Source organism: Sus scrofa, chromosome 2 (assembly GCF_054392235.1).
Source record: "Sus scrofa isolate SSC_HxYL_T2T_F1_AM1 chromosome 2, Sscrofa_HxYL_maternal_Yorkshire_Landrace_v2.0, whole genome shotgun sequence".
NCBI classification, from domain to species: domain Eukaryota; kingdom Metazoa; phylum Chordata; class Mammalia; order Artiodactyla; family Suidae; genus Sus; species Sus scrofa.
In genome coordinates this window covers 86,305,030-86,327,151 of record NC_139384.1, presented here as the reverse complement: position 1 = coordinate 86,327,151, position 22,122 = coordinate 86,305,030, and the positions used below count along the sequence as shown (strand labels likewise).

General features: G+C 56.0%; 1 protein-coding gene across 1 annotated transcript; it reads left to right on the top strand.

Moving 5' to 3' along the window:
* Nucleotides 1-1,210: 1,210 nt before the first annotated feature.
* THOP1 (thimet oligopeptidase 1) lies at nucleotides 1,211-20,854 on the top strand (the record flags this gene model as incomplete). Its single annotated transcript, NM_214223.2, is given in 13 exon segments — nucleotides 1,211-1,339; nucleotides 4,501-4,713; nucleotides 7,397-7,545; nucleotides 8,857-8,964; nucleotides 12,091-12,193; nucleotides 14,369-14,529; nucleotides 15,585-15,720; nucleotides 15,897-16,263; nucleotides 16,449-16,650; nucleotides 19,032-19,218; nucleotides 19,347-19,475; nucleotides 20,095-20,231; nucleotides 20,444-20,854. Coding segments are annotated over 13 exon segments (2,064 nt in total). The 5' UTR covers nucleotides 1,211-1,323.
* Between the last annotated feature and the right edge of the window lie 1,268 nt (nucleotides 20,855-22,122).

The window sequence follows — 22,122 nt, the reverse complement described above, 5'->3', positions numbered from 1 at the left end:
AGTAAACAAGTATTTATTACACACAAACTATAAAGACCAGCAAAACTTTTGCTTTCATTACCTTGTATTGGGGTACACAGACAATAAACTGGTAAACTAATACGTAAATGAACAAGTTCTACTTAATGGCAAGCACTGTGTAGAAAAAAATGGGGTGTTCTGATTGTGATTGGGGCGGTAAATTTGTTGGGTTGGTTAGGGAAGACCTCTGTTTCACATGTAGATTTGGAGAACTGGGAAAACACTCCAGGTACAGGGAACAGCAAAAATGAAGACTAACGTAGGATTACGCTGGATGTGCTCAAGAGAGAAAGAAATCGAAGGTCAGTAATGAGACATTCCCTATTAAATGACCACCATTAGCATTCAAGTTGCCAGAGTGTTCTCCCAATTCATTTTTTTTTTTCCTAATTCATTTTTATTCAACTTAAAATGCATGTACTCAACACCCTGGGTTTACTCAACACCCTGGGTTATTTTCATTTATTTTGCAGAAATAAAAGACGTAGGTTTAGGGACCAGTTTTAATTTTCTTAGGTTTTTCTTTCTGTGTGCCTTAGACGGTTCAAGGTGTTTTTTGTTTTTTTTTTTTAACTGACAATACTACATGCAGGTAAGGCACAGTTCCAACACACCTGTTGTTTGAAGTTCTGCATCGGTTTACTGAAGCTTTCTCAATGATGCTTGCTTACATTTCTGCTTTTTAAATAAATGTCTTCTTAATTTGGTTGTCTAACTGGATTCAGCTGGTATATGTGGAGGACCTTTAACCATTAGATGCTAGAAGATGAGCAGGATGTTGGTAATGGAATAAGTGCCTGAGGTTTCGTAAGCGACCACTAACGGAGCGCCTTAGGTGAAGGTAAAAACTTGCAAAACTAGCCAAATACACAATTAAGGTTGGGAGGAGGTAATGACAAATTAATACAGGAGCTAGAAGCCCAAACGAACGACTGGCACAAAGAGCCGCAGAAAAGATTCGAGGCGCCTGCGGGGTGGGTTCCCCTGGAAACACCTCCCCCGCTAGCCTTCCCGAAGGCTCCGCCCTCTCACCACTAAGAGCCAATGATGGACGGGGGTGGTTCAAGCGACCGCGCAGAGGAAGTCTGCGCCCCTGCGCTCCGCCTCGCGATGTAGGTGGGGCTAGGGCGCGCGCTTGCGCCCTACTATCCAGCACACACGCTCTCCCAGCATCCGGTGGGCGCGCGGGCGGCGGGCGCCTCAGTCGGGACAGCTGCGGCAGCAGAGAGGACCGAGGCTGCTGACCGCTGCTCCGACGCGGACCAGGTGGAGGGAGGGGCCGTCACTGAACATTCGCCCACCATGAAGCCCCCAGCAGGTACCTGCTTCCCCTTGGTGCGGCCCCGCTCACCAGATCCGGGCGCCCGGTGCGCACTCGTGCGCACTCCTGCCTCCTCCCCGGGGTCGCCACTGGGGCCTACGAGCGGAGCCCAGTGACCCTCAAGTGATCCGGGCCCGAACGGAGGAGGGGGTCGGCGAGCCCCAGAATGAATCCGTGTTCCAGCGCGCCTTCACTCATTCGGCAAACTCCATGTTTCTTCTGCTGGGGACGGGTCGGGCTCTGGGATGGACTTGAGGGAGTTCTAGACACAGTTCCAAAGCCGGAGACCAGCATTCAAGAAGCAAAATCAAGCAAGGACTTTAGATGGTGGTTGGTGCTGGGGCTGGTCATACATCTTTAAGGGAGGGCAGTCCTGGAGGGCTTCTCGCAGGAAGTGGCATTTGATTCAGCTTGGACCCAGTGGAGAGAAGCAGTTGTCCTGCGGGAGAAGCGTCCCAGTTGGTGGGAACCTCGAGGGCAAGGATGGGGAGGCAAGCACAGGGGCAACGCGTTTGGAAAGCAACAGGTCATCTTGGCTAGAACACAGCTGGGGGTCTCTTATGTTGAACAGAAGGGGACTGCCGGGAATGGTTTTCATTTATGGGAGCTTTGCAATCTGTATACTCTGTTTTAGAAAATGGCCCAGGATGTTGCGTGGTGCCTCATGGAACTTGGTTTGCCCACCTCTCTTCCTTCAGGTCTTTCTGCAGCCCATTGGGATGATGGTAATAATTGTATTAAAGATAATAATCATAATTAGGGTTTTTCAGGTCTCAGGAAGGCAGGAGTGTTGTCTGCCTTTTTTGCTGCAGAATTGTTAGCTCAGAGACTTGGCACACTGGTGATAATCAGTAAATATTTGTAAAATGAATGTGCTCAAAGTTTCAAATCCTAGCTCCTTCAGAAGATTTTCCTGAGAATTCCACTATATTTCCCACCTCTTTGGAGCTTCTGGAGCCCTTCTTTACTACCAAATTTAATGCAGACCCACAGTTCCTTTTTTGCAGTTCTAAAATCCAAAATAGTCTGCAAAGATTTTCCCTTAAATTTGCAGCAGTCATTTGGCTAAAAAAATCTAATCTCTCTCAGCTTAAGAGCCTTTTTTATCCCCACTTGGTATGTATCAGTGTTCCTCAGCTGGGGTGATTGTGTCCCCTCGGGACACTGGGCCACATCCGGTGACATCTCTGATCATTGTGATCTGGGGGCGGAGGTGGCTGGCCTCCAGTGGGTGGGACCGGGGATGCTGTTCAATACCCCACCATGCCCAGAATGGTCCCCAACAGAGAATGATCTGCTGTGGTACAACAGGATTGGTGGCATCTCTGCAGTGTCAGGATGCAGGTTTGTTCCCTGGTGGCACAGTGGGTTAAAGAACCCAGTGTTGGAGTTCCCGTCATGGTGCAGTGGTTAACAGTACCTGACTAGGAGCCATGAGGTTGTGGGTTCAATCCCTGGCCTTGCTCAGTGGGTTAAGGATCTGGTGTTGCTGTGAGCTGTGGTGTGGGTCGTAGATGCAGCTCTGATCCTGTGTTGCTGTGGCTCTGGCATAGAGCGGTGGCTACAGCTCCGATTGGACCCCTGGCCTGGGAACCTCCATATGCCGCAGGAGCGGCTCAAGAAAAGGCAAAAAGACAAAACAAAACAAAACAAAAAAAACTTCAGTGTTGCAGCAACTGCGGTATAGATCATAGCTGTGGCTCAGATCTGATCTCTGGCCCAGGAACTCCACATTCCTCTGGATGGCCAAAAAGAAAAAACAAAAAACCTACCCGAGAGACACCATACACAGGCCCAAGCCAATAGCACCTTGCAAAGACCCTTAGTGTTCTCAAAAGCAGGACTCCAGGACCACTGTTGCCCTGCCCCTCTCCTGCCTGCCAGAAGGGGGAAATGAAACACAGGTGCCCATTTCCTTGGAGCAGCTTCTTCTTGCTTATTATGCATTCCACACCCAGCTGGCCTCTATTCTTTTACTCAGGTAGTTTGGGACAGGTGTAGCCATTGCAGACCTTCAGAAGCTATGGGAATGCCATTGGGGGACCTCTCTGAGAAAGGGATGTGAGAAGAAAGGCCAGCATGGTGGGGCTCAGGGCAGAGAGGACAACCCCCAGCAGGCCCAGGAGACTTCTTGAAGAAAGCTCGTGTGAGAGGGTACAGAGAAATTGGCAGAACCAAGTGGCTAAATCCACTGTAGTGCAAACAATGCAGAACAGGGGTCAGGGAACCAGTTTGTATGGGGCCAAGTGGTTTAGACTTGTCAAGCAGGCTGCACCCCTTCTGGGTCACAGTCAGAAGTGAATTTAGCTCAGGGGCTGGAGGGGGACAGACAGGATGTTTGCCAGCCCTTGGTGTAAACTCTGATAAAGGGTTTGAACTTTTATCCTGAGTGCAGGGTGGAGCCCTGGAAAGGGGGCAGGAGGACCCAACCACCAGATGTGCAGATTTACAAAGGTGGGCTGAGCACAGTCCCCTAGTTCACAGCATGGAATGGGATAGGCTGCCTGGCTTTGAATCCCACCTCTGCCACTTGCTGGCTGTGGGGTCAAAGGTGATCTCAGGATTCCCATCTGTAAAGTGGGGCAACAGAGGATGCAGATTACAGATCTGAAGATTCAGTGAGGTCAAAACATGCCCGACCACCATAAGGTTCAAGTGATAGCCGCTGTTGTCTTTTATCCCAAAACTCTTGGGGCTAGGGACATTTGAATACCCAGGATTGCCCCGTCTTTTAGAAAGGTAATACAGTACACGTGTCACATATCACAATCTGGAAGGTCGGGGGTAACATGCTGTCATCAAACAAATGACTCAATGCAGTGCACGTGTATATGAGATGTCCACCTAAGCACTGCTGACATCTGGGGCTCAGTCCTCCTCAGGGCATTGTCCAGAAGGGCAGGATGCCTGACCACACTGATGCAGCAGCATCACTCCCTAGTTGTGACAATGACAGGTCCCTGGTGTCCCCTGAGGACAAGATCATAATGTGTGTCAGAAGAACTGTTTGCCTTCTGTTTCCCCACTAAGCCCTTGAGCTTCACCATCAGCTCTGGGAAACCATGTCCTCCCCCATCCCAAACCTTACCCTGACCCCGATTTTGATTCCGGGCTTGAAGCAGACACATTGGGTGTGGGGTTCTGTCTCCTGGGTCCAGCCTGTGCAGGAGATGCCCTGGATGTGGCGGCGCCATGCTCTGCTGTGAACTACCTCCGGTGGGACCTGAGCGCCCAGCAGATTGGGGAGCTCACCACAGAACTCATCGAGCAGACAAAGCGTGTGTACGACCGCGTGGGCACCCAGGAGCTTCAGGATGTATCCTACGAGAACACGCTCAAGGCACTGGCTGACGTGGAAGTGTCCTACACAGGTAAGCCTGGGCAGGCCCTGCCTGGACTGGGGTACTGGTGAGCAAAAGGCTGCTTGGAAGACCCACGGTGTCCCTGTGCCCTCCTCAATTCACTCCAGGCGTGGCCGGCCCACCCCATCTCCATGGGCTGTGTCACCCATGGGCTATGTCGTCTGAGGGCCCAGAATGGGCAGCCCTGGACAGAGTCTGACAGCCCTCCTCTCCAGGAGCCATGTACCAGGTGCTGGCGCCTTGAAGCTGGAACCTCCTCCCCTGTCCTGGGGCATGTTTGTTCCTTCTGAGTAGTTTGTTCCCAACTCAGCCCCCTTTGGTTTTTCTCCTCCCTCTCCCCCACCCCCCATGCTCTGAGTAACCTGGTCCCCTGAGGCACTCTCATCACCACCCAGTGGCTCCTTCTCTCCCCTGTGAGGTCTGTCCACTCCCTCTCTGGTCAGACAGATACAGAGCCTCCTCTGTAGAAGTTGACAAGTCTGAGAACTCTGAATCTTTAGGAAAGTTGCTTTTCTGGGAACCATCTAGAATCCCTGAGTTCTAGCTGCAGGATTCTCATGTGTCCCTGATGCCTTGCCTGCGCATGCTGGGACTGCAGAAGGTCCTGGAGGTAAGGGCTGTGCTCAGCCAGCAGGTGGAGTGCCCGCAGGCCGGCCCTGCCCTCAGTCACCTGCTCCAGGCCTCTGTCTCCCCCTCGTGTCTGACACAAGGAGGATTGATTCCCACTTACTGGGCATCACCTGCCTGCCAGCCGTGATTTGGTCTCCCCATCGCCACCTCCACTCCTGGGACCTTTTATTTCTGTCCCCGCTCAGTAGTCTGAGTCATCTTAAAAGAAACTAGAGGAGTTCCCTTGTGGCCCATTGGGCTGGTGTTGTCACTGCAGTGGCATGGGTTTGATCCCTGGCCCAGGAACTTTTACGTACTGTGGGTGTGGTACTGAACTGGGGTACTGGCGAGCAGAAGGCTGCTCGGAGGACCCACAGTGTCCCTGTGCCCTCCTCAACTCACCCTAGAAGCAGTCTAGAATTGAAACACTCCCCTCAGCTGGCTCTTTGGTGCCTGGCCACGGGCCCCCTTGCACCTCCTCCCATGCCCCCATCTGGGGGCTTTGTGCAGGCCAAATAGCCCACCCCTCTGCCTTGCAAGGCATGGAGTTCTCTGAGGAGATTGAGCTCTGCCCCTGGGTGCCCCTTCCTGTGCCGCCTCTCCCCACGCCAGCTGCCTGGACTAATCCCACACTCTGCTGTTTTGTTGTCACACTCGGTGCAGCCACAGCCTGCAAATCCCAGATGGACAGAGGCTGTTTCTGTCCTATTCACACTCGTTCTCGGGCAGCCGACATCAGGCCCACCCAGAGCCCACCGTCTTTGGTTTAGTTGGCAGAGCAGATCACTGCCCACAGAGGGTCTCCACAGTATAGCCCACCCACCAGACCTGGGGACATTCTCGTGGCCTGGAACCGTGGAGGGCACCAAACTGTTATTTTAATTCAGACCTCTCCAGTGCAAAGTATATGCCTTTTTTTAAAAGGTGCTTTATTGAGTTTAATTAACACACGTCTCTAACACATACATTTCAGTGTTTTTGGTGTGTGTAGCATATTCAAACATTACCGCTACCTAATTTTATTTTATGTTTTACTTATTTATTTTGCTTTTTAGGGCTGCACCTGAGGCATATGGGAGTTCCCAGGCTAGGGTCAAATTGGAGCTGCTGCCGCCAGCCTATACCACAGCAACGCCAGATCCAAGTCACGTCTGCCACCTACACCACAGCTCATGGCAGTGCCAGATTCTTAACTCACTAAGCCAGGCCTGGGATCAAACCTGCATCCTTATGAGTACTAGTCAGGTTCTTAACCTGCTGAGCTGCAATGGGAACTCCCTATCACTACCTAATTTCAGAACTTTTCTGTCACCCTAAAAAGAAGCCCCTTCCCCATTTGCAGTTACTCCCCACCCCCTCCCCAGCCCCGACAATACTAATGCACATCTGTCTGTGGCTGTGCCTATTCTGGACGTTTCCCATCCATGGATTCCCACACTGTGTGTCCTTCTGTGTCTGCTTCTCTCACTGAGCATCGTGGTCTCCAGGTCTGTTCACATGGTAGTGAGTGTCTGTGCTTCTCTCCTTTTCGTGGCTGAATACTGTTCCAGTGTGTGGATGGGCTTCAGGGTTGTGTCCACTGTTTGGTTATTACGAATCATGTAGCTGTGATTGTGTGTGTACACGTTTTTGGGTGGACGGTGTTCTTTCTCTCTTGGGTGTCCCCTAGGACTGGGGTTTCCAGGTCATGTGGTGACAATTAAAGCTCACACTCTCACAGCAACCCATGCGCTTCCTGTCTCACAAAGTGCATACATGTGCTATGAGGTATAGAATCACTGGGAACTTGCAGCATAGCCATCAATGGCCATGGCTCTTTCCTGGCTTCCAGTCCCTTTAGCCTGTTTGGGTCTCATCCTACCTCTCTGTCATGGTCTTTGGCTTAGGGTGTCATGAGTTGGATCCATTCTCCCTTGGACTGTGGGTCCCCGAGGATGCGTGTTCATCTCTAGCCCAGGGCCGCCTTGAACAGTGTCACCGATCGACTTGGCCGCATGCTGAGCCCCCTGCCTGGGCGTGAGGCCCGCGCCCACCTGTTTCCACATGGGGCCTGCTTTCTCACTGTCCATCGCCCCTGTTTCAGTTCAGAGGAACATCCTTGACTTCCCCCAGCACGTGTCTCCATGCAAGGACATCCGCACGGCCAGCACGGAGGCGGACAAGAAGCTGTCCGAGTTTGATGTGGAGATGAGCATGAGGCAGGATGTGTACCAGAGGATCGTCTGGCTGCAGGTGCGTGCGGCAGACAGGATGCAGCTCTGAGCGCGGGGTGGGGGCACGGACCAGCGTGTAGACCTCTTCAGACTGTTCGCTGGGCTTGACACGGTAGAAAGCTGCAGAGAGTTGTAGAGGTGGGAGGTGTGAATGTAATCTGCCTCGAGCTGTGCTCATGGGCCTGGTGAAGGTGGTAAGTGTCACAGTAGGGCCGTTTTACCACAATAGACAACATTAAAGATGTGACAAGGACAAGTGAGAGGAAGGAGGAGAAGTATGATGTGCCCAGGCCTTCCCACATCCATGCCGTCATCTCACTCTCCAGCCTTCCTGGTGTCACCTAGAGGGGCTGTCCTGCCTCCCACATGAGGTAGGATATGACTGGCTGGCATGTGCAGTCCCTGCTGCCTGGTCGATGCTCCCCGCAGCCGCTGAGGGCCACTGCCCACGTCCCAGGAATGCAGAGGCTTCTTGTGTGGCTGGCAGGTCCTTCTTAGAACTCTTGACCCATTTCCCTTGGGACCAGGGGAGGCTCCGTGTGCTTTATGCAGGAGTGGCTGGGAGTTTCTGACAGCACAGGTGGTGTTTATTTTCACTGAAGTTTTTATTGGGACTGTTGTAGGTTCACATACAGCAGTAAGAGATGAGTCCGGTAGGTCCCAGGTTCCCCCGGTATCACATTTTGTAGAAGTAAAGCTAGTCTCACAGCAGGATCCTGACGTTGGCACAACCACCCTTTCTCGCTATCACTCTGTGCCTTTCGAAAGCCTCCTGCACTTCTTTCAGTTTGTGGCTGTTTGCAATAAATCAAGTTTGTGTACAGGTTTTGTGTGGACACAGGTCTCCATTCCTCTGGGATAAGTGCCTGGGCTGCAGTTGCTGAGTCCTGGGAGAGTTGCCTGTTTTGCTTTTTTTTTTTTTTTTCTGTCTTTAAGGGCCACACCCACAGTATATGTAGATTCCCAGGATAGGGCTCGAATCGGAGCTGTAACCACTGTCCTACTGCACAGCCACAGCAACGCCAGATCCGAGCCGCATCTGCACCTACACCATAGCTCACGGCAACGCCAGATCCTTAACTCACTGAGTGAGGCCAGGGATTGAACCTGTGTCCTCATGAATACTAGTCAGATTCATTTGTGCTGAGCCACGACGGGAATGCCACCTATTTTGCTTTTTAGGAAACCACCTAACCCCTTTCCAGAGCAGCTGCACCGCTTTTATCCTTTCTTCAGTGACAGCTTCCCCTCCCCTTTTCTGCTGCCTCGCCAGCACCTGGCATCATCCTGATTTTTTGTTGTAAACGGAACTTTGTTTTTCGTGTTCTAGGAGAAGGTCCAGAAGGACTCACTGAGGCCAGAGGCGGCACGGTACCTGGAGCGGCTGATCAAACTGGGCCGGAGAAATGGGCTCCACCTGCCCAAGGAAACGCAGGAGGTGGGTGCCCCTGACCCCCCGCCCGAACCCCAGGAAGGAAGGCCTACCTGGAACAGTGCTCCATCTGCACCTGCTCTGCCCTCAGTTTTCCAGGTCACAGGGCTTCCCCAGAGCAAGAAGAGCATGCGGGAGCGTAGCAGCCTCTGCCTCTCCCGCACAGTGCCCCCATGGCTCTGGTGCTATGGTTCTCAAGGAAGACATGCTGCCCCATCCTCAGCACCTGCTCCCACCTGCTTCCTCCTGACACCAGGCCTGTGGGTTTCCCACAGTAGCGGCTGTGATTGCTGGTGTCCTGTGGGTCAGTTCTGATATCATCCATCTGGAGCCAGTGCCAACCCCAGTCTGGGGTTCAGCCCCTCACCAGCCACAGGTCCAGGTCATCCCTGTGCTTCTGGCCATTAGGTTAGGTCAGGGGCTCCCACGTCCCCTCCATTGATTTGCAGAGCAGCAAGCGGCTCCCAGGACTCAGGAACTCAGTTCTTGTTCTAGATCACCGGGTTGGAAGGGATGCAGGGGGAGAGGTGCAGGGAAGGGCACGGGTGTCCCTGCTCCCTCCAGGCTGCATCCTCCTCAAGTCTCCCTGTGTTCACCCACCCTGAAGCTCTCTGAACCCCACCTGTTTATAGAGACTTTGTTTCATAAGCACAGTTTTATCACTGGCTGTTGGCATCCAATTCAACTTCTAATGCTCAGCTTTCCCTCCCAGGGAGCAGTTGTGAGGGTGGAGCTCAAAGTTCCAGCCCATCCTCTGGTTTCAGGCTTTAGGAGCTATGTGCCAGGAAGGGGCATTTTTCTTTGGGTCACAGCATCACACAGGTCATCTGCTGATTCCCCAGTGGGCGCTGAGGCTGGGAGAATGATGTGACATTGACAAGTGTGGTTCCTGCCTTCACCTTCTCCCTCTCCTCTCGGCTGAGCCCCGCAGCCTCCAGGTTCCAATGGGGGCCACACCCGCAGGCCTGTGTCTCCAGGTCCTCCCAGCTTTTTAGGAAGGCCTGGCTGTGCAAGTTTGCATCTGAGGTGGCTGTCTGTCCCCCTTGGGCCAGTGCGGTCACCCCTACCATGCGGTTCTTCATGCCTCCTGCGTGAAGCTCTGAGCAGTCTGGATGAGGGAAGGAACTGCCCCCGCCCCGGCAGCCACTGTACTCCCTGCTGAGGGCCTGTCCCTTATAGTCAGAGGTAGGTTGGTGCCTCTGATGAGCTGGGAGACCCCCGACTAGTGCCTCTGCCCCCACCATGGGGCAAAGCCTTTAGCTCTTCCCATTCCTGGTCCAGCTGGACGGTCTTCCTGGGGCACCCTGGGCAGTGGGCAACGGGCAGCTCAGCTCCTACCCCAGGAGGCAGCCTGGGGGTGCAGGGAGTAGGAGTGGGGCAGGCACTGGAGCCACCCATGGTCAAGGGAGGCTCCTGTTTGAAGTGTGGGCACCGAGGCCCAGGGCAAAGTCCCATTTGTGTCTTCATGGCTGGAACCAGACGCGGCTCTGCTGCCAGCTGGCTGCGTGCCCAGAGGCCAGTCACTGAACCCCTTTGTCCTCTGTTCACCATCTGCACTGGGGGGTGCCCTGAGGACCACCCCCAGGGGTCGTCGTGAGGGTTGAATGAGGCTGTTTGTACAGAGCACAGAGGACAGTGAGGCCAGTGGTCAGGAGCCACTGCCGCTGAGAAGAGCTGGCTCTCACGGTTCCGGAGAGGAGCTGGCTCGCCTCGGGAAGCACCAGGGTCCGTCAGGAGTCGGGGGGCTGTAGTCCAGAACCTTGAGTGTGGTTCCCCTGGAAGGAGTGGGCTTGGGATTGGCTAGTTTGAATGATCCTGAGGCTCTGGGGTTGGGGGCTAGCCAAGGGTGACCAGAGCAGGGGTGGGGACCTGAGTGTGGGGACTCCATGGGCTGGGCTGCTGCCCTGCATTGGCTGGTTCACGTGGAAAAGGAGTGCCCCTGGGCAAGATGTTACTGTCCCTAGGGATTGGCTACCCCTGGAAGGGGCTGTCCCTCCAGTTCAGAGTTAGGAAATGAAAAGACGGTTGTCACCTGAGTCAGGCTGACCCAGAGGTCAGTGACTGTTCTCGTGATTAATACAAAGGCCGCCCCAGAGCGGCACCTTGTGCTGGAAGAAACGAGGACTCAGAGAGCCCTCAGTTGGTTCCTCCTGTGGCTGGAGACTCCTCTGGAGCTGCAGGCCTGGTGGCTTGGAAATTTTGGGAAGTATCGTGTGTGGTCTGTGGGGGCTGTGTGGACTGTCTGGGCCAGAGGGACCCTGAGGACAGAGCCCAGAAGAGGCGTCCAGCTGCCTCTGGGTGGAGTCCTAGGTGCTGCCTTGTCCTCCAAGGGAGCCCTGTTGTCATGCCAGGTCATGGATGTGGAGGGGGTGGGGCATGGGGAGCTGCAGTGAGGCCAGTGCCCAGGAGGGCTGATTCTAGCCAGTCTGCTCCATAGGCCCGAGCTCTGCCGAGCTGGTGGGCACACGCCCTCCCATCTCCTGTCCCTGATGGGTGCTCCAACCACGGGGCAGGTGCTGTCCTGCTGGGGGGCCTGGGCCCTGGGGAGCGCCCCCACAGCTGGCCCAGCAGGGTCCCACGTGGTTGCTTCACCCACATCGCTCAATCGCTGTTGATAAAAACTAGACCCTGAAAGAACAAAAACTAAGTTCCATTAAGATGGCCAATAGGAGGTGGCACTGTGGTGCAGTGGGTTGAATCTAGCTGCATCAGTTTAGGTTGCTGCTGAGTGGTTCCATCCCTGGTCTGGTGCAGTGGGTTAAGGATCTGGTGTTGCTGAAGCTGTGGTAGGTTGCAGCTGAGGCTCTGATTCCCTCCCTCCCCCAGGAACTTCTGTGTGCTGTGGATGCGGCCATAAAATTGAAAAAAAAAGAAAAAATGGCCAAAGCTCAGGCTGTTGACTCTGGAGGTGATTCCTGCAGAGGAGGGTCTGGAAAGCTCCTTGAGGGGCCCTAACACTTAGGCCCCAGGCACCAGGGTCTCTGAGGACCCACGCAGTGTCCCGAGCCCATAGCCCTTTTTCTCCTGCCTCTCTTTGCTCAACCCCCTCATCTGCCTTCTCTCCCTGGGGGGCCCTGGATCTTGAAGCCCCTCCATGCTCCTGCCTGCTCTCACACTGTTCTTTTCCTTCAGAAAATTAAGAGCATCAAAAAGAAGCTAAGCCTCCTGTGCATCGACTTCAACAAGAACCTGAACGAAGACACGACCTTTCTGCCGTTTACACGAGAGGAGCTGGGTATGTGCATGTGGTATGGGGTTGGTGGGAGGGAGGAAGAGAGGAAGGCATCTGTGGGCTCCTGGGAGGGCTCTTCACCTGGGGTGCTCAGGGTATTTGGAACCCAAGGTTCTGGATTCTTCCTTGGGGGGACCATGGGCTGCCCACCGAGACTGCCCGCACAGGAGGCGTCCCCCCACCCCTCTCTGTGACATTTGTGTCTTTAATGCTGCAAAATGACAGGCATGGACAGAGGTTTTCCCCACACCACCTATGCCTGGGGCCAAAGGGCTGGGGCCTGGGTGCCCTTTTTTTAGTACCTGTTCTCTTCCCCAGTTGCTATGTTTTGAGAAGCTCACTCCCATAGGAAAGCGGCTAGAGTAGAACAAGAGAGACCTGGTGCCACCCTGGCCCAGTCTCCCTCCCTCTGTGGACACAGTGGGTGCTGCCCTTAGCTGTGGTCTCGGGACACGTGGCCAGGAGCAAGGGCGCCTCCTGCTGCCCCTGAGCGCAGGCCCCCTCGGGGAAGTCCCCCAACCTTCCCAATGTCCCCAGGACGCTCTTCTCATTTCTGGGCCTGTCCGGCTGGAGTCAGGCCTCGGGCGGCACATTCAGTTCCCCTCTCCAGGCTGCATTCTTGTTGAGTGATGACTCAGCCTTTTACAAATTTTCTTCCGTCTTCCCCACATTGACAGTTTTGGGAAAACCCAGGATAGATGGGCAGCAGCCTGTGAGCTCTGCCCAGGGACTCAGATGGGACCATGCGGTTCTGGTTCCATGTAACGGGACGTTGCGTGTGGTGTGATGTGGCATTCGCCTCTGTGGGGACAGGCCTCCAGGGCAGCTGGGTTGTGCAGACACCTGCAGATGCATGCTGTCCTGGGCAAGTGCCTCAGATCCATCCATCCCACCCACCTCTGCTGCCCTGACTTCTGGTCCCCACCCTGTGTCCCGGGCAGCATCTACCATGTAGCTCCTGGCGTTTGGGCAGACGCGGTTTCCTGGCCAAAGAATCCCAGGCCTCTGGAATCCAGCAACTGATCCTGCTCACATGCCGTCTGCAACTGCTGACCACCAGTCTGTCCAGCCCAGGGACCCCCTATCTTGCCCCGGCCTCCCACACAGGAGAATGAACCCCCAGGGGATGGTCTCTCAGGGCTGGGGCAGTGGCCAACCCAGCAGGGTTTGGCTGCGTCTCAGTTTCAGTTCCAGCTGAGCAGGAGCCGTACTGGTTTATTTTCTTCTGGTTGCGAAAAGAATGGGTGTCATTTTACAGAAGCTGAGATGGTGTGTTTGTCTCCTCCCTCCCCCCACCCCCATATATAGAGGGTCATATGTGCATACGTAGAACTTTGTTTTTTTCTCCTTGAGCCCTGATCCCTCGGCTAAGGCAGTTTCCACTAGGCATTTCCTCTGTAATGTTCCTCACATCTTCACCACTAGGGGGTGATTTTCTAACTCCAATCTCCCTGTCTGTTCGTATCCTCTTGCAAGTCAGAGGATCCCCCTCCCGTATTTCCTGAGGGGTCTCTGTGTCTGTGGGGTGTGATCCTGTGCTGTCATCACTTACTTTGATGCTCATTCTCCTGTTCCGGCCTCGAGGAACCCATTCAAGTGGATGTGTCCCTGTGATGCTTCCATGTGACCCAGGGTGTGCCAGCTTCATTTGTCCTCTTCCCAGCCCCGCGGGGAGTCAGAACCAAGGTCTGGTGCCTAGGGAGCTATGCCTCCAGGCCCCCAGCAGATGGGAGCTAGAAATGCTTACCTGTGTGCATGTGTGTGCAGACACACCTCCGTGAGTGTGTCTCAGCACCTTCAGCTCCAGTTTAGCCCCGTGGGGTTCAGCTGGTGGCATCCCTTCCATGCTTTTACCACCTTCACCAGTGAGAGCCAGGTCCTGAGTAAGAGAAAGAGTTCCAGGGCCTCACAACCCTAGTGGGGAGGACGTGCCAGTTCCATCCAGGGCTGCCTGGGAGTCCTGCCGCCCTCTGGCGCTGGTCCCAGAGAACACACGGGAGCAGTGGCAGGTTTCCAAGGCGGGGAGAGTTTTTGATGTTGTCCCTGTGGGTACAGAGGTGGGCTGAGAGCGGCCTTGAGCCCAGAGCATGCGGGGGCCGCCCTGGCACCTCACTCTCCCACGTGGGAGGGAAGCCCACCCTCCTGCCTGTCCTCTCAGAGCCGCTTTCGCTCACACAGGAGGGCTCCCCGAGGACTTTCTCAACTCGCTAGAGAAGACGGAGGATGAGAAGCTGAAGGTTACCCTCAAGTACCCACACTACTTCCCCCTTCTGAAGAAGTGCCATGTGCCAGAGACCAGGAGGAAGGTGGAGGAAGCCTTCAACTGTCGGTGCAAGGAGGTGAGGGGCTGTCTCTGCCGGCTTGGCACCCGGCAGGCCACTGGGGTGAGGTTCTGGCTTCTTCCCGAGCTTGTCCTCCTGCTCCCACCCTCTCTAGCCTTAAGCCCTCTCTCCTTGGGGTGTTGCTCATGCCCCATGAGCTCGGGTTTGCAGATGTTCCCCCCTCCCCTCCCCGCCCTGGGCCTCTAGCCTGGGGGGCCGGGCCTTCTAGCTCCTGTTCAGCGTCTCAATCAGAAGAGCTGGTGGATGGGCCCCTACCTGCTCCCTGCAGGCACTAGCAGTACTCACTTGGCCTCACAGGTGCTATAGGGGAGCTTGCAGGACAGTCCTGTGATCCTGCCTTCCTGGGCTGCAGATAGGCCACATTGGTCCTGTGGTGACTGGGTCTCCCAGGAGAACCCCCACTGCAGAACCAGAGAGGGTGAGCCCCAGGCCACCTGGGGCAGCGCACTTCTCACTGTGCTGCTCTCTGCTCCGTGGCTGCAAGATTGTATCATTAAGCCTGAGTATAAAGATCTGCAGGCTGGGCTGCGCATTAGGGGTTGGTGTTGCCCCGCCTTAGCCCTGCACTTGACTGGGGCAGAATTCCAGGTCAGGGGACCTGGTGCTGCGGAGACAGCGCTGCTGGCCACTGGCTTCCAGCCCCTCGTCTGGCTGGACATTCTGGCTCAGCCTCCTGGGTCTAGTTGGTTTCTCGCAGATGAACCAGGCCAGCGGGAGCTTCCTGTTCGAACAGGCCTGTTTGCTTGTAAACAAATCAGGCACATGTACTTTTTGTCTGTCCCACTTGGCTTGGTTGGCTGGGTGGAGCCCTCAGAGGTGTAGCAGAGCCCTGAGGCCAGGGAGGTTGGCCGTCGTGCTGTCTTCCCTCTGGCTTGAAGCTGACACATTTGCACCCTTGCTGCTTTCTAAGAGGACCCAGGGTTTATAAAGAGGATGGGTTACCTCAGGGCCCCAAGAGTCTCGCCTGCTGAGGCCACCGAGCTGGGGAGCTGGCCCTGGAGCCCTGCCCGGGGAGGGCACGACCTGTGGCCCCAGCCATCTGTTGATTGCAGGAGAACTGTGCGATCCTCCGGGAGCTGGTGAGGCTGCGGGCGCAGAAATCCAGCCTGTTGGGGTTCAGCACCCATGCTGACTACGTGCTGGAGATGAACATGGCCAAGACCAGCCAGGTGGTGGCCACTTTCCTAGGTAACCCCCTCCCCTGCTCCCACCGAGGGCCATGGGGGCTCAGGGTGACCTTGACTGGACATGAGAGCCCTGCTCTGGCCACTCTTGGGGATTCCCAGGGCCTTCCCGCACCCTGATTTGGTCTCCAGGGGTGTGGGGACGCAGGGAGGTAGCCTTGCCTCTCCCCTCGCCCCCAGATGAGCTGGCCCAGAAGCTGAAGCCCCTTGGGGAGCAGGAGCGGGCTGTGATCCTGGAGCTGAAGAAGGCCGAGTGCACCAAGCGGGGCCTTGACTTTGATGGCCGCATCAACGCCTGGGACATGCGCTACTACATGAACCAAGTGGAGGAGACACGCTACCGTGTGGACCAGAACCTGCTCAAGGAGTACTTCCCCATGCAGGTGGTCACCCGTGGGCTCCTGGGCATCTACCAGGAGCTGCTGGGGCTGACCTTCCACCTGGAGGAGGGTGCCGCTGTGTGGCATGAGGATGTGATGCTGTATTCTGTCAGGGATGCAGCCTCAGGCAAAGTCATCGGGAAGTTCTACCTGGACCTCTACCCGAGGTGTGTGCGGTGGGCCCCCGTGCCACTCCTCTGCCCAGGGGTGTGGAGGTTGGGAGTCAGGGGGGAGGCTGAAGTCAGCAGTCTGTGTATCTGATTGATGGAGGGACGTCCTGGAGTCACACCCTCTGGGCTGACCTGGTGAACAGAGCAGACCGTGGCAGGCCTGACCCCATGTCCCTCTGCAGGGAAGGGAAGTATGGGCACGCAGCCTGCTTTGGCCTGCAGCCAGGCTGCCTGCGGCAGGACGGGAGCCGCCAGATCGCCATCGCAGCCATGGTGGCCAACTTCACCAAGCCCACGCCTGACGCGCCCTCCCTGCTGCAGCACGATGAGGTGGAGACCTACTTCCATGAGTTTGGGCATGTGATGCACCAGCTATGCTCCCAGGTGGGTGTGGGCAGGTCCGAGGGCGGGGGTCCTTGCTGCTGCACTGTTCGTCCCGTGTCACCACGGATGTCCTGACCCCCGTATCAGCTAATATTGTTAAACCCCACGGGCGGGGTGTGTAAACAACTGAAATGTATGTACTCAAGGTTCCAGAGGCTGGAAATCCAAGATCAAGATGTCAGCAGGGCTGGTTCCCTTTTTTTATTTTTGGCTGTGGTATGAGGAAGTTCCAGCGCCAGGGATCAAGCCCAAGCCACAGCAGCAGCAATGCCAAATTGTTAACCCGCTAAGTCACCCGGGAACCCCAAGAGTTTTCTTTAAAAACACAAAAACAAGGAAGTGAGGAAGGGAAGAATGAGGGCAAAAAGGACCATTGCCTGCAAAGTCTGATGACACCAGTGATGAGAATCAGCGGGACGGTCCTGGGGGCAGACATAGCACAGCCCTGGGTCCTGTGAGCAGTGAGCTCAGCGAGGCAGTGGGGATGAGCTGCCTTCTCAGTGGGGGCGCTGAGGCTCAGCAAGTCCAAGTGACTCTCACAAAAGGCCCTTGGGGCAAAGGCAGGCTCACCCTGGGGGTTCTGGGTTCCTGCCTGGCATTTGTGCCCACAGCCCCGCCGCATGTATGCTTGTACCCGGCCCCTCCTCATGGTCAGCACTTTCTTCTGAGGGCGAGGGCTGTGTGCTTCAAGAGGGTGTGTGGGAACAGTTTACCACATTGTGCAGCCATCACCAGGGCCCTATTTTTGAACATGTCCGTCACCCCAGAAAGAGCCTTCAGGAGCCTTAGCAGTCACTCCCTCTGCCCCCTCCCCAGAAGCCCCCTCCCCTGACAACCAGGAACCCACCCTCTATGTCTGTGGCTGTGCCTATTCTGGATGTTTCCCATCCGTGGGGTCACACACTGTGTGTCCTTCTGTGTGTGCTTCTCTCACTGAGCGTCGTGGCCTCCAGATCCGTCCACACGGTAGCAAGTGTCGGGGCTTCACGGCCGAGTGATGCTCTTGTGTATGGAGAGACTACTTATAAGTGTGTTTATGAGCAGAAGGTCTTGACTTTTAAATTCAGTCTGTTAACTTTTTTCTTTCACAGTTTGCACTTTTTTGTGTGCTGTGGAAGAATTTGTTTCCTAACCCAAGGCACTAAGATTTTGTCCTAATTTTTTTTTCTAGAAGTTTTGTAGTTTTAGCTCTTCCTTTGGTGTCATCCATCGTGGTTAAGTCTTGTCTGTAGTGTGAGGGTGGGGGTCACCCACTCACCAGCTAGCAGCAGCAGAGGGCAAGCCTGCGAATGTATATCACTGCCCCCGCTCCCCTTCTGGCTTCTGCATGGTCTACTCGGGTTACTTCCCATCTCTGGACCAGCGGTCCAACAGGGGTTACTTCCCATCCCTGGACACTCTTTTGCCACTGACCCTCATGGCTCCCTCACCTCCCTCAGTTATCTCTTGGTACAGCTGGTTCTCGTTGTTCATCACAGTTCTGTTCTGTAAAGTCATCTCAAATGCTGAGGGAGGAATTACTGAGCCAGTGCTCCTAGGGACACAGGGAGCCAGGCTCCCGAGAGAGCCACTGGTCACTGCATTGTTATAGCTGATCCATGAGCAGCCTTGTGTGATGTGTGTTTCTGTTTAAAGACACATGGTCTGATACAAGTTGATTCATTCACTGAACCCCCTGGCACCGGGGCTGGTCTGAATGATGCTGATCTAACACCCATGTCTCCTCTGTGAGTGGGTCACCGCCCTCGTGCTCAGGATACCACACAACACTTCTCAGGGCAGTCTCAAACAAAAACAGGAAAAGGCCAACATCAGGGCATTCAGGAGACCATGAATAGGATGCTTATCTCCAGGTAATAGCTGGAGCTGGAAGGTGGCATGGGGTGACCCCAGGAGTAAGGAGGCTGAGGGTGTCCTCTGCGTCTGCCCTGCTGCCCTTAGGCCTAGAAAGGACGGGCCAGGGTCACTGGGCTTATTTGGCCCAGCGCCTGCCAGGCCTGGGTTCCCCATGTGCTGCCTCAAGCACGGTGTCTGCAGGAAGAATTTCAGTTGCACAGAAATGGAGAAGAGAACTCCTGTCAAGCACCTCCTAGGTGGCTCAGCGGGTTAAGAATGGGGCGTTGTCACTGCTGTGGCTCTGGTTCGATCCCTGGTCCGGGAACTGTCACATGCCATGGCCGTTTCCTCCACTCCCCCAGAAAGAGCACTCCTGTCAAATGCCATCCAGATTCGCCATTTCCAGGTCCTTGCCTTTTGAGATGCAGGGCTTCCTGAGAGTGCTGGCTTCATGGGTGGGGGTGAGGGCAGCGTGCTCACTCCACCTCCCTGGGTGTCTGGGCAGGGAGGGGTCCGGGCACGCCTGCAGCTCCACCGTCCCATAGGCCGAGTTCGCCATGTTCAGTGGGACACACGTGGAGCGGGACTTCGTGGAGGCACCCTCGCAGATGCTGGAGAACTGGGTGTGGGAGGCAGAGCCGCTGCTCAGGATGTCCCAGCACTACCGGACGGGCAGCGCTATCCCGCAGGAGCTGCTGGAGAAGCTCATCAAGTCCCGGCAGGCCAACACAGGTGCGGCTGGGCCTTGGTGGGGTGGGGGCCCCCGGTTCCCGCTGCATCCGCCGAGGAGGCCTTGCACCACCTGGCTGCAGGGGGTGGCATGAGCACAGAGCCAGCCTCCCTGTCCTTCTACCACCCAGGCCTCTTCAACCTGCGCCAGATCGTCCTGGCCAAGGTAGACCAGGCCCTGCACACGCAGACGGCCGCAGACCCGGCTGAGGAGTACGCCCGACTCTGCCAGGAGATCCTTGGGGTCCCAGCCACACCAGGTAGCCACACTCCAAGCCAGGCCCACTTTAGAGGTCAGGGCAAGAGGTTCATAGTGATGTATGAGGGGGTCTGGGAGGAGGAATTTGACCTCTGGCCTTTCCTGCTTTGGTTTCTGGGCTGGTCCCTCCACCTGGGGGCCGTGGGGGCGATGGGTAGGGTGGGCGGCTCCTGCCTCCTGGAGCACCCTCCACACATGCAGTGGGAAAAGCCTGGAAGGAGCAGAAGAGACAAGGGTGTCAGGCCCAGATATAACGAGTAGACCAGGTCTGAACACATACGTGTCGGGGTAGACATGGTTCACTCCTTCATAGGCAGTGGAGTCCCTTCAGAAGGCAGTTAACCAGCGCATCATCCTGTCCCCATTGTTGGGGGTGGGTCCTGCCCCTTCACACTGAGCCTCAGCAGCCAGTGGCGGCAGGAAGATGCTCTGGGTTGAGCCCTTTTGAGTTTCTGCAGAAAGTGGGCAGATGTTTATTTCTCCTGTTAGCCCCAAGGCCCCACTAGAAGTGTTGGGCCAACTCCTCCTCTTGGGTGGGGCTGCTTTGAAGCCCCCCTCCTTTGGGAAGGGGCACTGAGAGGTCTGGGGGCCCCACCAAGAGCCTCTCTGCTCCTTCCCAGGGACCAACATGCCTGCGACCTTTGGCCACCTGGCGGGGGGCTACGATGCCCAGTACTACGGCTACTTGTGGAGTGAGGTGTACTCCGCGGACATGTTCCACACGCGCTTCAAGCAGGAGGGCATCCTGAGTGGCAAGGTGAGGAGCTGGCCTGGGCCCTGAGGGGCTCCATCCTGGCATCCTGCTCTCCTGCCCTTTGTGTAGTCACTGTAGAGGCCATGCATCCTGCTCCCGCCCCCCCATGCACGTGAAGGGCCCCGAGGAGTATGGGAAGGGTGCACAGATTGCTGTTGGGGTTTTCGAGCTGGGAGGGGTGCTGGGCCCCTCCTGCAGCCCCGCCCTCTCGGCAGGTGGGCATGGACTACAGAAGCTGTATCCTGAGACCTGGCGGCTCCGAGGATGCCAGCGTCATGTTGAAGCTCTTCCTGGGTCGGGATCCCAAGCAGGATGCCTTCCTCCTGAGCAAAGGACTGCAGGTTGAAGGCTGCGAGCCACCAGCTTCTTGACAGCTTGGGGGTTTGGCGCACCCGCGGGCTGGGCCGTGCTCTCCCTGGCCCTGGTGCCTTAGCACCCAGCCATGGCGGCCTCTAGCCCAGGGGTGGGGTGGGGGAAGGGCTCTGCGTCCCCCAGCCCCCTGCAGCGGCCTGGGCAGGAAGGTCTCCTCTGGAGGTGTCTGGTGAGCCTCATCCAGGCTCTTCTTTGTTGCACTAACACAACCCCTTCCTGGGGAGTTTTCCTAGTTTAAATGGGTTCTTTGAAATGCAGCCATTAAAACAAAAGACCCCTGGTCTGGTCTCTGACCCCTGTCCCTTCCACCTCAGAGGAGCGGCAAGGTGGTTGTGGGTTCTGCCGTGACCTTGGTCAGGGACTGGCCCTCAGGCCAGGGACACCAGGTAGTTGAGTTACTCTCTTGGGAGTTCCCGTTGTGGCTCAGTGGGAACAAATCCGTCTAGGAACCATGACGTTGCGGGTTCAATCCCTGGCCTTGCTCAGTGGGTTAAGGATCCAGCGTTGCTGTGGCTGTGGTCTAGGCTGGCAGCTGTAGCTTTGATTAGACCCCTAGTCTGGGAAGCTCTACATGCCACGGGTGGGGCCCTAAAAAGCAAAAAAAAAAAAAAAGCTACTCTCTTGGGCTGGTCCTTTCTGGATGGTGACAAGTTCGGGTCACTGGGAGACAGCTGAGCCATGGAGTGACCGGTGGGCAGGGACTGTGGCACCAACCTGCTGGGATTGCTCACCAAGTGTCTGTTTCTTGCCAGCCTCACCTTTCACCTCACAGCCTCCCTGCGCTGTGCTGGCAGTGTGGGACCAGTTCAGGAGTGATGCGCCTGCTCTTGGGCCCGTAGTGAGCGTCCCTGGGGCCGCACCCCTCTTATGACCCCCCCAGCCAGGATCTTTGGGGTGGTGATTTTCAGGAGCCAGGTGTGACTGGGCACCACTGTGGGGAGCCTGGTAGTGGCCTACCCTGTCTCCACGTCTTGTCCTGCTCACGGCTGGCTGGCTCCCTCTGGCCGTTAGTGGCGTGATGAAGTCTGGGCCGCTGGAGGGGCTGCCTTCCTAGTCCTGGTAATTCAGAAAGGCATGAGTGATGTTTGGTTGCAGTGGGAGTTCAGAAAGTGTCCTTCAGGGGAGCAGGAGGGTGGATGTCCCCCCTCCCTCTGGTCTGGATGGTCCTGTGTTTCCTTCCGTGGCCTTTGACCTCTTCTTGCCTCTGGTCCTTTGCCCTAGGACTAGGCAGTGGAGTGGGGGGGTGGGCAGTGGAATGAGGGGGTGACCTTCTCCTCCTTGGGGGCACAGGTCAGCTCTGCCTTCCCCACCCTCCTCTGTTTCACCTGCCCCAGGCTACTTGGCTGTAGCCTGGCCTGTATCTTCTGCCCACTTCTGTGCCTTCTCTATAGGGCAGGGGGACACATGTTCATGGCTGGTCTCTGGCCCAGAGCTGGTGGGCGGTGGGTGCCCTGGGGCCAGGAGGGCTGTGCTGAGAGTCACATTTGAATTATCTTGGTTTTGAAAAGGACCATACCCAGCC